Here is an 18,827-nt window from a genome sequence, read left to right as displayed (position 1 = left end):
AAGTCCTAACAAGATCCTTCAGCGCGCCTATTCATAGCATTCAGGGAGCAGCAGAGTTTTACATACCGTATGATGCACAGAGGAGAAATAAGTAAAACAGCAAAAGCAAAAACAAGTAGAAAGATATACTGAAAAGTCTTTAGGTTTGCAGATGATATAGCACATGGTATTGAAAGTAGAAGTTTATTTTCTTTCCTAGATTCACATTAAAGGGGTTCTCCCATGATTAACCTAAAAAATGAAAATCATACATAATCTAGTACATGACGATCTCTCTCTAACAAAGCTAGAACCAGCCCAGTACCTCACATGGATCCAGAGATCTCCTTATTCATTGCTGAAATTGTTCTGCGAGATTTATATCAAGCTGGCAGCTCAAGGGGAGTGTCCTTTCTGCATCAGCTCTCTCCCTATCACAGCTCAGAGGGCGTGTCCATGCTCTCCCTATCACTGATAAGAGGGCGTGTCTCAGCTCTTCCTATCACAGCTCAGAAGGCAGTTGAAGGATGAAACTGAGCATGTGCGGCCACCTCAGTGAGCAGGACAAAGAAATAAGAAAAAACAAACAGCAGGTGGCGCTATACAGATACATTTTATTAACTAGCACAGCAGCTATGCTAAATTTCTAATTACATGCAATTGCAAAAGTAATCAGATCCAGGTACTGGTTTGAAAACTCTAGAAAATATTTCCTGGGGCAACCCCCTTTAACCACCTCAGCCCCCCTAGCTTAAACACCCTTAATGACCAGGCCACTTTTTACACTTCTGAGCTACAGTACTTTCACCGTTTAATGCTCGGTCATGCAACTTACCACCCAAATGAATTTTACCTCCTTTTCTTCTCACTAATAGAGCTTTCATTTGGTGGTATTTCATTGCTGCTGACATTTTTACTTTTTTTGTTATTAATCGAAATTTAACGATTTTTTTGCAAAAAAATGAAATTTTTCACTTTCAGTTGTAAAATTTTGCAAAAAAACGACATCCATATATAAATTTTTCTCTAAATTTATTGTTCTACATGTCTTTGATAAAAAAAAAATATTTGGGTAAAAAAAAAATGGTTTGGGTAAAAGTTATAGCGTTTACAAACTATGGTACAAAAATGTGAATTTCCGCTTTTTGAAGCAGCTCTGACTTTCTGAGCACCTGTCATGTTTCCTGAGGTTCTACAATGCCCAGACAGTACAAACACCCCACAAATGACTCCATTTCGGAAAGTAGACACCCTAAGGTATTCGCTGATGGGCATAGTGAGTTCATAGAACTTTTTATTTTTTGTCACAAGTCAGCGGAAAATGATGATTTTATTATTTTTATTTTTTTCTTACAAAGTCTCATATTCCACTAACTTGTGACAAAAAATAAAAACTTCTATGAACTCACTATGCCCATCAGCGAATACCTTGGGGTGTCTTCTTTCAAAAATGGGGTCACTTGTGGGGTAGTTATACTGCCCTGGCATTCTAGGGGCCCTAATGTGTGGTAAGTAGTTAAATCAAAATCTGTAAAAAATGGCCGGTGAAATCCGAAAGGTGCTCTTTGGAATGTGGGCCCCTTTGCCCACCTAGGCTGCAAAAAAGTGTCACACATGTGGTATCTCCGTACTCAGGAGAAGTTGGGCAATGTGTTTTGGGGTGTCATTTTACATATACCCATGCTGGGTGAGATAAATATCTTGGTCAAATGCTAACTTTGTATAAAAAAATGGGAAAAGTTGTCTTTTGCCAAGATATTTCTCTCACCCAGCATGGGTATATTTAAAATGACACCCCAAAACACATTGCCCAACTTCTCCTGAGTACGGCGATACCACATGTGTGACACTTTTTTGCAGCCTAGGTGGGCAAAGGGGCCCACATTCCAAAGAGCACCTTTCGGATTTCACCGGCCATTTTTTACAGATTTTGATTTCAAACTACTTACCACACATTAGAGCCCCTAGAATCCCAGGGCAGTATAACTACCCCACAAGTGACCCCATTTTGCAAAGAAGACACCCCAAGGTATTCGCTGATGGGCATAGTGAGTTCATGGAAGTTTTTATTTTTTGTCACAAGTTAGTGGAATATGAGACTTTGTAAAAAAATTTAAAAAAATCATCATTTTCCGCTAACTTGTGACAAAAAATAAAAAATTCTAGGAACTCGCCATGCCCCTCAGGGAATACCTTGGGATGTCTTCTTTCCAAAATGGGGTCACTTGTGGGGTAGTTATACTGCCCTGGCATTCTAGGGGCCCTAATGTGTGGTAAGTAGGTAAATGACCTGTGAAATCCGAAAGGTGCTCTTTGGAATGTGGGCCCCTTTGCCCACCTAGGCTGCAAAAAAGTGTCACACATGTGGTATCGCCGTACTCAGGAGAAGTTGGGCAATGTGTTTTGGGGTGTCTTTTTACATATACTCATGCTGGGTGAGAGAAATATCTCGGCAAAAGACAACTTTTCCCATTTTTTATACAAAGTTGGCATTTGACCAAGATATTTATCTCACCCAGCATGGGTAAAACACATTGCCCAACTTCTCCTGAGTACGGCGATACCAGATGTGTGACACTTTTTTGCAGCCTAGATGCGCAAAGGGGCCCACATTCCTTTTATGAGGGCATTTTTAGACATTTGGATCCCAGACTTCTTCTCACGCTTTAGGGCCCCTAAAAAACCAGGGCAGTATAAATACCCCACATGTGACCCCATTTTGGAACGAAGACACCACAAGGTATTCAATGAGGGGCATGGCGAGTTCATAGAATTTTTTTTTTTTGCCACAAGTCAGCGGAAATTGATTTTTTATATTTTTTTCTCACAAAGTCTCCCTTTCCGCTAACTTGGGACAAAAATTTCAATCTTTCATGGACTCAATATGCCCCTCAGCGAATACCTTGGGGTGTCTTCTTTCCAAAATGGGGTCACATGTGGGGTATTTATACTGCCCTGGCATTCTAGGGGCCCTAAAGCGTGAGAAGAAGTCTGGAATATAAATGTCTAAAAAATTTTACGCATTTGGATTCCGTGAGGGGTATGGGGAGTTCATGTGAGATTTTATTTTTTGACACAAGTTAGTGGAATATGAGACTTTGTAAGAAAAAAAAATATTATTTCCGCTAACTTGGGCCAAAAAAAATGTCTGAATGGAGCCTTACAGGGGGGTGATCAATGACAGGGGGGTGATCAATGACAGGGGGGTGATCAGGGAGTCTATATGGGGTGATCACCCCCCTGTCATTGATCACCCCCCTATAAGGCTCCATTCAGATGTCCGTATGTGTTTTGCGGATCCGATCCATGTATCCGTGGATCCGTAAAAAACATACGGACATCTGAATGCAGCCTTACAGGGGGGTGATCAATGACAGGGGGGTGATCAATGAAAGGGGGGTGATCAGGGAGTCTATATGGGGTGATCACCCCCCTGTCATTGATCACCCCCCTGTAAGGCTCCATTCAGACGTCCGTATGTGTTTTGCGGATCCGATCCATGTATCAGTGGATCCGTAAAAATCATACGGACGTCTGAATGGAGCCTTACAAGGGGGTGATCAATGACAGGGGGGTGATCAATGACAGGGGGGTGATCAGGGAGTCTATATGGGGTGATCACCCCCCTGTCATTGATCACCCCCCTATAAGGCTCCATTCAGATGTCCGTATGTGTTTTGTGGATCCGATCCATGTATCCGTGGATCCGTAAAACACATACGGACATCTGAATGCAGCCTTACAGGGGGGTGATCAATGACAGTGGGGTGATCAATGAAAGGGGGGTGATCAGGGAGTCTATATGGGGTTATCACCCCCCTGTAAGGCTCCATTCAGACGTCTGTATGTGTTTTGCGGATCCGATCCATGTATCCGTGGATCCGTAAAAAAAACATACGGACATCTGAATGCAGCCTTACAGTGGGGTGATCAATGACGGGGGGTGATCAATGACAGGGGGGTGATAAGGGAGTCTATATGGGGTGATCACCCCCCTGTCATTGATCACCCTCCTATAAGGCTCCATTCAGATGTCCGTATGTGTTTTGTGGATCCGATCCATGTATCAGTGGATCCGTAAAAATCATACGGACGTCTGAATGGAGCCTTACAGGGGGGTGATCAATGACAGGGGGGTGATCAGGGAGTCTATATGGGGTGATCAGGGGTGATCAGGGGTTAATAAGGGGTTAATAAGTGACAGGGGGGGTGTAGTGTAGTGTGGTACTTGGTGCTACTTATTACTGAGCTACCTGTGTCCTCTGGTGGTCGATCCAAACAAAAGGGACCACCAGAGGACTAGGTAGCAGGTATATTAGACGCTGTTATTAAAACAGCGTCTAATATACCTGTTAGGGGTTTAAAATATCGCATCTCCAGCCTGCCAGCGAACGATCGCCCGTGGCAGGCTGGAGATCCACTCGCTTACCTTCCGATCCTGTGAACGCGTGCGCCTGTGTGCGCGCGTTCACAGGAAATCTCGCGTCTCTTGACTGTGCGCAGGGCTGCCGCCTCCGGAACGCGATCCTGCGTTAGGCGGTCCGGAGGCGGTTAATCTTGGCAAGCCTTAGAAATCACGTGGCTCTGTGTCACGTGATGTACAAAAATCCTCTAAAGCGTAACACCTTCTTTTGGAAAAATATTCTAGTAGCAAGAATGTCAGGAATCTAGAATAGGTGAATGAAAGATATTTCTAATACTGAGAACTTCAATGTTCTGGAACCTATTTTAAAGTGAACCTGTCATGTGGAACATGGTGTCTGAGCTGCAGGCAGCAGGTTATAGATCAGGAGGAGCTGAGCAGATTGATATATAGTTTTGTGGGAAAAGATTCAGTAAAACTTGTATTTCATTCATTTAAATCCCTGTTGTGTCTATGCTTAGATGTCCAGGGGGCAGTCCTACCCAGTGATGGACAGCCTTCCCTATATACAGATAGCTAGCTAGAAATCACTGATAAGACTGCCCATTGGACTCCTAAGCCCAGAATGAGCAGGGATTTATATGAATGAAATACAAGTTATACTACTCAGCTCCACCTGCTACATAGTACCCACAGACAAGACTGTCTACAATTTGACAAGTTTCCTTTATTGAGTTTAGAACGAAAGTCCATTTTGCTTCGGCAGCCTTGATGGGACACCTCCATTAGGCAATGCTGAATATCAGCTGGTTGACACATACGGTACATGTATATCTATAGCAAACATTGATATTTCCATTATCATCACTCCGCTGTCACCCTCTTCCTACACTGTTTCATTAGTAGGTGCCATTCAGTCAAGTATAGTGACAGACTAGTGAAGAGGCCGGCAGACCCTCAAAGTGCATAGCATATGTTTGCCATGTGTAATATAAAAACTTGGGCAACCCATGTAAATTGCCTAAAATAACAAATGAATGGATAATCACCTGTTTCTTTGTGCACTGTACTCTGCTTCCATATTCTTGGTTGTTGCAGGTGTACACAGGTCACCGCTGCAGCCAATCGCTGGCCTCAGCTGTGCATGGGACGTGTCTGCTGAGGCCATTCATTGGCTGCAGAGGCGACCTGTGTGCTGTGCACAGAACGTTACTGCTGCAGCCAGAAAAATTAAGGACCAGGAAATGGCAGGGGAGAAAATGGGTGAATATATATTAATTTGTTATTTTAGGCAGTTTACAGGGGTTGCGTGAGTTTTTATATAACTCAGACAACACGTGCAATGAAAAATATTTTAAGCTTTTCAAACCAGCACCTGGATCTGAATACTTTTGTAATTGCATGTAATTAAACATTCAGTATAGTCACTGAGCTACTCAATAAAATATATCTGTATAGCGCCACTTACTGCTTGTTCTTTTTTAATTTCTTTGTCCACCTTGCTGAGGTGGTCACACATGTTCAGTTCCATCCTTCAACTGCCACCAGACTTATCTTCTGTTAGACGATGTGGCATTACAGGTAGAGAACTGCAGCAGAAAGTGCACTTGAGAAAGGATATGCCCCCTCAAAAAGGACATATGCAGTACCCCAGTACAGGTGGCATCTGCAAATGTTATGTAGTGTCATGACCATTAATGTAATGTACACCCAGCATGAACTGGTATGTTTGGCAGGGACAGGGTTAATCATCCTGTTCCACCCCTCTCTAGAGAGGCAGGAGTGGACTGGTCCTACTTTCCTGAATAGAGGAAGAATCTAGACTAGTATCTGGAGGAGAGGTTGTAGGGAGAGGGAGCAAAGATTATGTGTTCCTCTGCCCATGCCTTAACCTCAAGCTTCACAGACTCACAAATCTATGCATGCTACTTAGCAAGAAGTAGAAAGACCATGGAGTCAATAAGATAGAGAATCTGCATGTCCAAGCAAGGGGTCAGTCAGCAAAGTAGCCTGCTACTACAGCTATTCAGACTTTGCTGCCATGGAGGAATTACAGTTAAGATGATCTACACACTTGGACATGATTTGGCCAATCGTAGTCATTTGGCCAATCGTAGTCATTTGAACCTGCACCTGTGAATTGCAGGGATAATTGCCAGAGTACAGTCACCAGCTAGAAATTCTAGTGAAAGAGACTTTAGCAAGCTAGCAAATAGAGAGTGCCTTTGCCAGTCTCCATACCTCACTATCTGGGGAAAGAATTTACATTGTGTCCAGATTGTTTTTGGATATACTACAACCCTAATTTTGCGCTCAGTAAAAAGGGATGTTTATTCTTCTATCTCTGGCTTGGTATTCTTACTCCTTCTACACCGTATGCCGCTCATTGCACTTTGCACCCATCCAAACACCTAAAAATCAAGGAAACCCCAGCTACTATCAGACAGGAGCTCCAGAATCAGGGTGTGCCCCAAGGTAAGAACAGGTGTACACTCTATTAGTTGCAGCAATATGAGGGAGATCACCGAGACACATCATATCGTCAGATCCACTACCACTCCTATCCTCCGCTCCAGCTCTTCAAGGGCTCAATGCACATGCCACCTCAGAAAGGACACCCCCTCTATGCTGCCAGCTTGCAAAAAATCTAGCAGATCAATTGCAGCAATAAATAAGGAGATCTCTGTATCCATTTGTGGTTCTAGCTTTCTTAGGAAGAGATAATCATGTACTATATGATGTCTGATTTTTATGTGAATATTGGATAAACCTTTTAATAAACCTTCCTCACGATCTCTCCAAGTATTCTCATTATTTTCTTTCCTGTAAGAAGACCCTCGTGTTATTGCCTACTTGACGAGAAATATCGCCAAACTTGTCAGCTGGAGATATTTCAACTCTGATAGACAATGGGAGTTTCATTTTCTCTACTGTTTCTTCCCCAGACACACATAAATGATCTGATTGATATATTCGGTCCTCCACAACCACCTGCGGCAAATATCTGGGATTCCCAAGTTTCCAGTTCTCATCTATCCACAGACACAAGCTCCTTCTTTCCAGCCTGGGGACCTGCAAGTAAGTGGCAGCATGTGATACAAGATGGGGGGCACTTCTTAAACATTGTCATATGATGACGGCACTGCTCGTAGGTATAATTGCTGCTTGATTCATAATGTCCCTTTGTTATTCAGTCTAGCTGTGAAAAAGGTGAAAATTTTTATTAATATATATCTTTTTCTGGGAAAGCCAGAAAGCACTCCTCATGGCTGCACCTTTGTGAATGGAGCTGTAGGTTGTGCAAGCGCATTGACACTCCATTTAAACTCGGATGGACTTCCAGACATAGCCAAGAGCTGTATTTAGCTGAATGGAGCAGCGGTGCGAATGTTTGACCTACTGCTCAATACATATATGGCCATGGCAGTGATCAGTGGGGGTCCCAGGGGTCAGACCAGTGGACAAAAGCATAACTTACAACGTGAGTTGGATGATGACCAATACCATAAGTATGTGGCCAAGTAACACTGCCATACAGTTGTCATCTCCCCCAGATATAGTAACGATATGCCACACATTGTAAATACCACCATACTGCATTCAAAAAATACTGTGACCAAATAAAAGCTCTATTCCTAAAGTAATCGACTGACAGCACAATAGAACATCTAAATGCAACTGCAGCAAATTCATTGTTAAAGGTTCATAGTGGTCCCATGAATCTGTGGTGCCCCCTTTAGCAGGGGTGGCGGAGATGCCCTCTATGACTGCACAGGTCTCATACCCCATGATAGACAGGACCATCTGATTATTCAGGAATCAATCAAGAAGGATATGGAGGGGCTGATAAAGGAAGCAGGAGGAGCAAAGATGCACAGAGTGGCTTTGGACCACCATTGGAGCACCAGCTGCTCATTTGCATTTAGATTTTTTTCTCCAGAATAATGAAAGATATCGCTACATCCCACTGAGCTAGCCCTACAAGGCATTGTGTCTGGTTTACCAGTGAATTTGCTGGAGAGAGATTCCCCTTAAAGGGGTTGTCTCCTTTTTTTATATTGATGTCAGGAAATGTCATCAATAACAGATCAGATCAGCGGGGGGGCCGACTGCTGGCACCAAAGCTGATCAGCTGTTTGAAGAGAACGCAGCACTTGTATGACCGCTGCCTTCTCGTCTTCGTTTAACTGCTCGTAGTCGATATTGCAGCGGTGAGCACGTGCAATTACACCTAAGCCGTTCCATTAGCTTCAATAGGACGGCTCCTTTCTATTCAAGTAAATAAGATGGAGTGAGGGGTCGGCCCCTCATTGAGCTGATGTTGATGACCTATCTTGAGGATAGGTCATCAATATGAAAAAGCTAACAACCCCTTTAAATACGCAAAACATGCAAAACGTCTGTCCAAATAGTGTAACTTTTTGCCGCCAGTTTCCTCGGGCAAAGGCCATCATGAATCCACCCTTCATGTAGATGGATCACTGCAAAGGGTTAATTTAATGCTGAGGAGTTAAACATTGTGATTTGCTGTTAAAGTGCTCTCCACTCTCTTCTATGCACTATGTATGGCTAATGGTTATGTATGGGCAGTAAAAGGTTAACACTGGCAGTCCTAGTTAGGTTGCCGTCGGAGTGTCTAGTCATCATAGTTTGGAGTGGAGGGAGTGTCTAGTCATCATAGCTAGAGGCAACGCATTCATATGCGAGCTCCTGAGACGTAGGCCTGGAGATAATCCTGGTCCATGGAATCTTCATCCCTGAGACTGAAAGGTGCCAGAGATCAACTTAACTAAGAGACTAGTAGTGTAGGAGAGAAAGAGAACAGACATTCACAGATGGCAGAGAACCACTTCAGAGACTGTGCCTCGAAAGACAGTAAGGTATTCGCTTGTTTATGGCATAAGAGACTTTACTGGTGTGGAAAGGATTATTGCTTTGGTGCCCACCACACTTTGACACGGACTTGCCATCTGATCTAAGGTCTACACCCGCAGCCTGGAAATTGCAGAAAGAGTTAATAGGAATGGAATAGCATGTCTTTGCTCATTTGAAAACATTACTAAGTGTTTCTAGAGAGGGAGACTCGGGGAGGATTACTACCATAATTCTTGCTGCCTATATACAGCAATTGGGAAGATCCTACTCTGTAATATACCTCTGATCTGTGCCTATTGCTGGTATAGGTGCTGCAACTCCCATAGTCTATTCAGCGAGAGACTTATTTATTGTAACCAAATGGACCTGGTCTTTGACTCCACATCCTTCTGCTGGCCCTGCACCTGCCCTCCTGCCTCACGCCCCAACATCACACTTATTTAACATCAAGGGCACCACAGCCAAAATTAAGCAGGAGCCCCAATACCAGAGTGTGCCCCAAGGGTAAGAACGGTTGTGCCTCTCTATTTACTGCATAGCCCCAGGGAGTTTTGGAGTAAGGACGGCCCCCATGAACCACCAGCACTCCTACCAGTGCCACTACTACCATTCCCCCCTTTTCGGCTCTCTCTCTGCAGGTCACTGCATATGCCCACCATGAGAGATTACCAAAAATCTACATTATTGTCAGAATGATCCTACTTCTGTAGAGTTCATGATTGAGGAGGATTTGAATGCTAAAATCTGTGTACAAGGAACTTGTTCTATAGTTTTAGGTAGGCCATACATGCACTTTGGTCAACTTATTTATACCGAATTTTCAAAGTCCCATAGCCAAAGTTCATGCTTTTACTTCTGCATTTTCATTTCAGATCAGAATTCGAGTGTAGTCACCGCTCCCTTACCTTGGGATACTGTTCCTCAGAGTTCTCAATTGAAAGCAGATAACTCAAGTCAAAGTATAATTTTCAGCTCTGAGGAACCAACAGGCTGGCAGGAGCCACAAGTTTTGAAGAGCTCCCCATCTGATCCTTGGCGGGAGAGCAAAAGCAGTGAGTATGCATGGAGAAAACAAGAAAAAAACTTTTTATTTCATCCCATTTGAATTATTAGCAAAACTGCAGCCATTAAAGACTTCAACTACATTCACAGTGTTGGAACATGTCATATCTGAAGACAAACATTCTATAGGTGTGACCTCTGTAGTAATTACTTGCATTCCTTATGAAATAACAATTCTGGAGCATCTTTTACAACTCTACTTCATGCCGTTCCTCTGTTATTTCTCCTAGAAATCTATGAACAAATGGACAACTGGGTGCTGCTACCTGATAGGGTTGTCTACCTACAACTGTTCAATTACATTCACATAATAGATTTTGACCATGACAAAATCTATTGCTTTTTCCTGATGTGGTTTTTCAGTTTCAGGCTGCAGACCTGCTCATTGAATGGAGCTGAACAGACTCTCGCCGAGATTTCCTGTGGTTTCTATGCAGAAACCATGCCAAGAATGGACATGTCCATTCTTGATGTGGTTAGGAAAAATAAATAGTTTGCAGTCACATGAACAGTGGTGCAGACGCCGATTGAAATTTGTGGCAAAAATCTGCCATGTGAACATAGTCTTAGACAAGGTTTCCATGTTCAGGTTTTTTGACAGTTTTTGAAGCCAAAGCCAGGAGTGGATTCAGAAAGAGGAGAAGACAGTTTTTTAAAATTCTCTATTCATACCCTCCATTTATGATCCAACCCAGTCTTGAATGTGGCTTAGACAGGGTGCTGGATCTCCTTAGGGTCCATTCACACATCCGCAATTCCGTTCCGCAAAACACACATGGACGTGTGAATGGACCCTTAAAGAGACCAGTCCTGTGTTAAGACTTAGTGGAAGAATTCCATTGTATGGAGAAAGATTGGGAAAGGAATATGCAAAGAGGTATGTCTCCAGCCAGAATCCTACTCCATAATGATGATGGGCAAGCACCCTGAAACAACTGTCTATAGATGGATATCTGCCTTGGTATTTCCTGTGTCATATTCCAAAGCTTGTTAAAAAGTTGGATTTTGACTCACAGGGAGCCACTTCCACAAGGTGGCAGTAGTGAGATGGCTCTTTTCCTTGGGAGATAGCTCTTTGCATATTCCTTTGCCGTGGAGCATTGCCAATACACACCCTGGATTACTTTCAATAAGTCTCCATACAGGACTGGTCTCTTTAAAGGGGTTGTGCAAGAATGGAGGGTTTTTTGGCAAACCCCCCATTCTACGGAACCTGCAAAGGGAAAACTACTTTCACATCTGCGCTTTTGTGGTCCAGTTTTAAGATCCAGCATGGGATTTCAAAACCACAGCAAAACGCTTCTATTATTATACTACAACCAGCTGCACCAGTTCAGAACAGATCCCATTGTATTATATCAAAAATGAACATGCCGGATCCAGCACTAAAACCATTGTAAGTCAATGGGTGCCGGATCCAGTTTTTTTGTGTCCGAAAAAAGACGGATCTGGCACCATTGACTTACATGACTGGTTCGGTTTTCCATGCCGCACACACAAACGCTGCTTTCAGTGGTTTTGTGTCCGGCATGGGGGCGCAACATACCAGAACGGAATGCATTCTGGTGCACTCCTTTCCGGTTTGTTCAGTTTTGTCCCCACTGACAATGTATGGAGACAAAACTGGAGCGTTGTGCTTCAGTTTTGAGACCCTGTGCTGGATCTCAAAACTGGACAGCACAACACAGATGTAAAAGTAGCCTTAACTGGTTCCTGGTGCCGGCTCCCCGCTCCTTCTTCTCCCAGCGTGCGAAGCTCCTCTGGGCCCCAGGGATGTCACGATCTGGTTTGACATCTCAGCGGCCAATCACAGGCCACGTCAGTGTCTGACCCCCTCCTGTCCTGACAAATGGTCACACGTTCGCAAGGAGAGCTGGACACTGCAGAGGCCTGTGATTGGCTGCCAACGATGTCCAGCCATGTCAACATCCGGTTTGACATTGCTGTAACCCAGAGGAGCATTGCAGGCCGAGAGAGGAAGGAATGGGGAACCAGCACAGGAAAGCAGGTAAGTACGCTTCCCTTTGCAGGTCCTGCAGAATGGGCTGTTTGCCAAAACCCCCCCATTCTTCCACCACCCTGCCTAAGCCGGCCCATTTGGCCTTCGTCTGGCCAGTATATATCAGTAAATGGATTAGTGCAATACACTAATTAATAAAACAGTATTTAGTAAAAGTAAATGAAGACCATAAACCTAGTAAGAACAGAGCTGTCCAATGTTTGCTGACAGTGCCAAGCAGTCTACAGAGACGACCCCTTTGACAGGAGGAATAGTAGCAAGCGTCATCTATACAGCCAGCTCTGGCGGCATACAGCGCATGTGCAGATGTAACCGAGACCAACACACCTCTCTTCACTGTGCATGCGCCAAATACCTCCAGTGCTGGCTTGTGATAATGTATCCAGGCCTGTGCAATGTCAATCAACTCAGAAAGCCAGCGTGACCCTACAGAGGAGTGGCACAACCCCCATGACTCTGTATACGTCATTTGAATATAGTGCTTGCTGAGTTCTACATTATGCCGTATCAGCCAGAATAACCAATGCCATCAATATCAACCTATTGCCGTCCTGGGTAACAGGCTAGGGGCGCTTAGAGTTTCACTTTCAATATATCAAAACACAAAAAACATATCTGCTGTAAATTAATTTCAGTTATTTTGGCATATTCATTACCTTAGGTCCAGATGATATATTTTCAGCCCTTCATTCAACTGCAGGTGAAGATGTCAAACTACCATCTATTGGAAAGGACGACAACTCTTTGGGTAAGATGTCCTGTTCAGGCTGCACTCCGTACATAATATATGACGGGCGTGAGCTGCTATATTTACTATAGTCTAGAAATGACTATATTTTACCATTACAGAAATGGACCTCTTTGGAGATCTTGTACCTACGTCAAAGCTATCTGCAGACAGGACTAACCTAGAGTCTGAAGACCTTGTCCCAGATGCCAGTGTCAAATCTCGCAGTAATACTCCAGAGTTATTTTTGGAACCTGCTGCCCGGTCATTAGTAAACCTGGATAGGCTGGTGTCTTATGGAGACAGTGCCAAAGCCAAAAATCCCTTCTTTTCTGGTAAGTAGGCACCACACTCAGGCAGAAGAAAACAAGACACTCTTCATCTTGGTGTAGTGGGGGCCATGTAGTAACGTTCCCTGCCAGTTTTCTGTACTAGAAAAGCCGCATATTTTGTCACAAGTGCCGCTATACAACAAAATGTAAAACTTTTTAGTTTTTTCCAACACCCTCAACACTTTTCCAAAAAGTGGGCAGGAGAAGGTGGGCTGTAGGAGGGGACTCCACACATGAGTCATTTAACAACATGTGCGCCATCTACCATAGCTCCTGGTCGGAGTAGATTTCAGTTTGGGCACACGGACACCAGAAGAGATGTTTGCAAGCAGTGTGCTCAGTAATTTCCTTCATGTTTCTGTACTGTTTTAGTGGTTAGGGCCATTAGATCTGTAGGCTGACTGTACAGGGCTATTTAGTAAATTCCCTGACCCCCGCCTTCCGATACGCATGCCCACTCAGCTTGGTCGAACATGCACACTTTCTCAAATAGGATTGGGCATGTTGAATTTAAACAGTCTGATGCTTCCATCCCCCCAACTTCTGCTATTGGGGAGAGTCAAGAACTGGGCCATGACAAGGTGTTTTGGTGCCCTAGGCAGATGTGGCAAATGACGTCCTCTCACCCAACAAAAAGGACCCATCTAGTTCACCCAAATAATACACACCTCAACTGCTGTAGTACATCAAAATACACACCAAAGCTGCTTCAGAATCTCATAATACACATCTCAGCTGCTGCAGAACCTCATGATACACACTTGAACTGCTGCAAAACCTCATAATACACACCTCCACTGCTGCAGAACTTCATAATACACACCTCCACTGCTGCAGAACTTCATAATACACACCTCCACTGCTGCAGAACTTCATAATACACACCTCAGCTGCGGCAGAACCTCATACTACACACCTCAACTGCTGCAGAACCTCATAATACACACCTCCACTGCTGCAGAACCTCATAATACACATCTCAACTGCTGCAGAACCTCATACTACACACTTCCACTGCTGCAGAACCTCATAATACACAAGTAAGCTACTGCAGAAACTCACAGAACACACCTCATCCTCTATACACTATGCAGGCAGAGAAGTGAGCTGTGCACTTGTGCAGAATTTCAACTACTGGCTTGATGACATCAGGACCAGAGGGAGGAACAGTGGTCAATTTAGTCCTGAGAGGAGGAGCATGGCACCATTCGGTGCTGAGAGAAAACGTGCAAGATCAGGGGCGTAGCTATGGGGATCAGGGGCGTAGCTATAGGGATCAGGGGCGTAGCTATAGGGATCAGGGGCGTAGCTATAGGGATCAGGGGCGTAGCTATAGGGGGTGCAGAGGTAGCAGTCACTACCGGGCCCAGGAGCCTGAGGGGCCCAAAGACCCTTGTGCCATATAAGAAGACACTGGTATTATAGAAAGTGTATGCAGGTTACACCTCTGGCTGGACAGAAGGGGTTAGGTTAAGAATTTGGAATGGAGGAGGGGGTGCAGTTTCAATTTTTGCCTCATGCAGCACGAAGTCTGAACTCTTGCACCAGGGCCCATGAGCCTTTAGCTACGCCCCTGGATGGGATCTTACCTTGGGCTCTTTTCAAGTAATTTGGGTATGAATTAGAAGACGTCTTACAGAAGCTCAGAATGTCAAAAAACAGATTATAATGGTATATATACAGTCGTGGCCCAAAGTTTTGAGAATTACATAAATATTAGAAATTGGAAAAGTTGCTGCTTAAGTTTTTATAATAGCAATTTGCATATACTCCAGAATGTTATGAAGAGTGATCAGATGAATTACATAGTCCTTCTTTGCCATGAAAATTTACTTAATCCCAAAAAAACCTTTCCACTGCATTTCATTGCTGTCATTAAAGGACCTGCTGAGATCATTTCAGTAATAGTCTTGTTAACTCAGGTGAGAATGTTGACGAGCACAAGGCTGGAGATCATTATGTCAGGCTGATTGGGTTAAAATGGCAGACTTGACATGTTAAAAGGAGGGTGATGCTTGAAATCATTGTTCTTCCATTGTTAACCATGGTGACCTGCAAAGAAACGCGTGCAGCCATCATTGCGTTGCATAAAAATGGCTTCACAGGCAAGGATATTGTGGCTACTAAGATTGCACCTCAATCAACAATTTATAGGATCATCAAGAACGTCAAGGAAAGAGGTTCAATTCTTGTTAAGAAGGCTTCAGGGCGACCAAGAAAGTCCAGCAAGCGCCAGGATTGTCTCCTAAAGAGGATTCAGCTGCGGGATCGGAGTGCCACCAGTGCAGAGCTTGCTCAGGAATGGCAGCAGGCAGGTGTGAGCGCATCTGCACGCACAGTGAGGCGAAGACTTTTGGAAGATGGCCTGGTGTCAAGAAGGGCAGCAAAGAAGCCACTTCTCTCCAAAAAAAACATCAGGGACAGATTGATCTTCTGCAGAAAGTATGGTGAATGGACTGCTGAGGACTGGGGCAAAGTCATATTCTCCGATGAAGCCTCTTTCCGATTGTTTGGAGCATCTGGAAAAAGGCTTGTCTGGAGAAGAAAAGGTGAGCGCTACCATCAGTCCTGTGTCATGCCAACAGTAAAGCATCCTGAGACCATTAATGTGTGGGGTTGCTTCTCATCCAAGGGAGTGGGCTCACTCACAATTTTGCCCAAAAACAAGAGCCAGGAATAAAGAATGGTACCAAAACAACCTCCAACAGCAACTTCTTCCAACAATCCAACAACAGTTTGGTGAAGAACAATGCATATTCCAGCACGATGGAGCACCGTGCCATAAGGCAAAAGTGATAATTAAGTGGCTCGGGGACCAAAACGTTGACATTTTGGGTCCATGACCTAGAAACTCCCCAGATCTTAATCCCATTGAGAACTTGTGGTCAATCCTCAAGAGGCAGGTGGACAAACAAAAACCCACTAATTCTGACAAACTCCAAGAAGTGATTATGAAAGAATGGGTTGCTATCAGTCAGGAATTGGCCCAGAAGTTGATTGAGAGCATGTCCAGTCGAATTGCAGAGGTCCTGAAAAAGAAGGGCCAACACTGCAAATACTGACTCTTTGCATAAATGTCATGTAATTGTCGATAAAAGCCTTTGAAACGTATGAAGTGCGTGTAATTATATTTCACTACATCACAGAAACAACTGAAACAAAGATCTAAAAGCAGTTTAGCAGTAAACTTTGGGAAAACTAATATTTGTGTCATTCTCAAAACTTTTGGCCACGACTGTACATGTCAACTGCAGGGAACCAGGAACAATTTAATGTGTGAATTTGCGGTGACAGACTCCCTTTAAAGTGGATCTCTGGGAATGATGCCTTTTGACATAATGCTTGCAATCTTCCTCCGTAAATAGAAGACTCATACTTACCTGCTTCCCGCCTCTCCGATCCTCTGCGCTGTCTTCTGCATGTTCCGGTCCCTGGACTTTTTACATCCGGCGGTGCTTTGGTCTATTCACATGCTCTACTACAGCCAATACCTGGCTTCAGTTGTGACGTAGTCACAAGCGGCACATCACCTCTGAAGCCAGTTATTGGCTGCAGTGGAGCATGTTACCATGCCCATGCACCGCCGGATGTAAACAGTCGGAGGACCAGTATATGGACATGTGGGAGCTAGCAAGGAGGTCCAGAGCGGTCGGTGGCAGGTACGTATGAATCTTCCGTTTACGGCAGCAGGCTGAAGGCATTATGTAAAAAAAAGGCATTATTCCCAGAGAACCCCTTTAAAGAGGACTTGTCGTCTTCAAGAGCACAGACCAAAACTTTAGCCAGAAGATGTGGTTGTGTGGGGTAAGTTTAATTTCCATCTTGAAAAAGATTACATAGACGTACTCTATTTTCTTGCTGTCTGCCATATTAAAATAATTTATATTAACACATTTTGGGCTAAAATATTTATTTTGCACTTTTCCTGTAGGTCTCAGAGAACCGTCACCCACCAACCCATTTCAGTACGGAGACCAGAAGCCCTCTCTCAACCAGATTCGAGCTTCCTCTCCTATGCCGAGTACAGGAGCGCAAATGCCGATCCAGAATGTCAGTCTGTTGCCAATTAACTCAATGGATAGCGGAATGAATAACTTAAGGACCATTTCTCCAGTTCCGGGAATCACGGCGCCATATACCATGCCGCTTCCAATGCAAAGCTTCCCCCCTGCCGTCAGCCTTTATCCCTCACTGAATTTTCCATACACTCCGGTGGTACCATTAAACCAACTCCCTGCTGCTTTGCCTCAACAGATACTGCCCAACGCACAAGCTTCCAATAATCCCTTCCTCTGACCGGGTGGGGATCATTCTGTTATTTGTAGCTCCATTTTTTTTTTCGTGCACTCATTCTACGAGTTCTTGTTGTGGGGATAATGTAATCATTCTGGATTATTACAGCTTACAAATCATAAAACAAGATATTTTCAATAGAAACAAATGATAGTTGGTGTTGTGAGTTTAATTATTTCTAAAATTATGAAGTCGTTATGTGGTATATAGGATTTTAATGAGTCATAATTATGAATCTGGGTCACTGCTAAGTGGAAGGGAAATCGTTTAGGACGATGAGATTTAGGGCAACAATACTTGCCTGTCAAATTGCTATTATTACCGAGTTAATTAACATGATAGCTGAATCACAGCAAACAATCATTCTGCAGTAGGGACAAAAGTTCCCTGCTAGATGGTAATTTTCAAAAACTTCTTCCATCATCTTGTCTTAGAATTTTTGTACTCATAAAAGCTATGTCTCGTCCAGGCAACCACTTTTTAGACTACTTCTTGGGGCATCTGGATGTGAAAGAAGGGAATTCTTTGTTTGGGACCTGTTCGGTTAGCTGGAGGTCTTTTCTGGAGGAAATATAAGAACTGGATGTGTGGCTATTGAATCTGGACCCATAGGGAAGCTTCACTCTCAAAAGGGGTGTGAAATCCCATTTCCTTTTCCCTATGAATGTATGTAAATTATCTCTCCTCCTAAAAGAATAAATTTACCTTATACTAGCCAAACCGGTAGACATCTGTTTTGGGGTTTTTAAACCTCATCAGTATGGAGCAGGGTACTGGTTGGCTGGGTGAGATGTCTATGACACAGCTCTGGAGGATGATGGTTCTCAATGAAGAGGTCCAATGGTGTAGGAAGACTTACATCAGGTAACACCTCATGGGAAAAAAGTCTGTAAATTATCTCTTCTCCAAAAGAAAGAAAATTATCTCACAGCAGCCAAAGCAGAGACATTTCAAAAAGGAAGAGACACCCATCTATAGCATCTGTTTTGGGGTTCTTGCTGCTTGGCAGTACAGAGCAGGCTAATGGCTGGATGAGATGCTTCTGATGCAGCTCTTGGAGGTGCTGGTTCTCTTTGAAGAGATTAAGAAGTTCTATGGATCTCTTGAAGGAGAACCGGTACTCCCTATAACTGCATCAAAGGCATCTCATTCAGCAAAATAGTACCATGCGCTTTA

The 18,827-nt window shown here is 43.8% G+C and overlaps 1 protein-coding gene across 1 annotated transcript in view; it reads left to right on the top strand.

The window, feature by feature from the left end:
• EPN3 (epsin 3) overlaps positions 1–18,040 on the top strand; it is a 67,775-nt gene extending 49,735 nt beyond the window's left edge. The window contains exons 6-10 of the mRNA XM_040435737.1: positions 7,288–7,420; positions 10,090–10,269; positions 12,961–13,047; positions 13,149–13,361; positions 17,290–18,040. Of these exons, the coding sequence (XP_040291671.1) occupies positions 7,288–7,420; positions 10,090–10,269; positions 12,961–13,047; positions 13,149–13,361; positions 17,290–17,654 (978 nt within the window). The 3' untranslated portion in view covers positions 17,655–18,040. The remainder of the gene's footprint in view (positions 1–7,287; positions 7,421–10,089; positions 10,270–12,960; positions 13,048–13,148; positions 13,362–17,289) is intronic.
• The last annotated feature ends 787 nt before the right edge of the window (positions 18,041–18,827 follow it).

The sequence above is a fragment of the Bufo bufo genome, chromosome 6 (genome assembly GCF_905171765.1).
Source record: "Bufo bufo chromosome 6, aBufBuf1.1, whole genome shotgun sequence".
In the NCBI taxonomy this organism is placed as follows: Eukaryota; Metazoa; Chordata; class Amphibia; order Anura; family Bufonidae; genus Bufo; species Bufo bufo.
The sequence above is the reverse complement of the archived record's forward strand: the minus strand, read 5'-3'. Positions and strand labels throughout refer to the sequence as shown.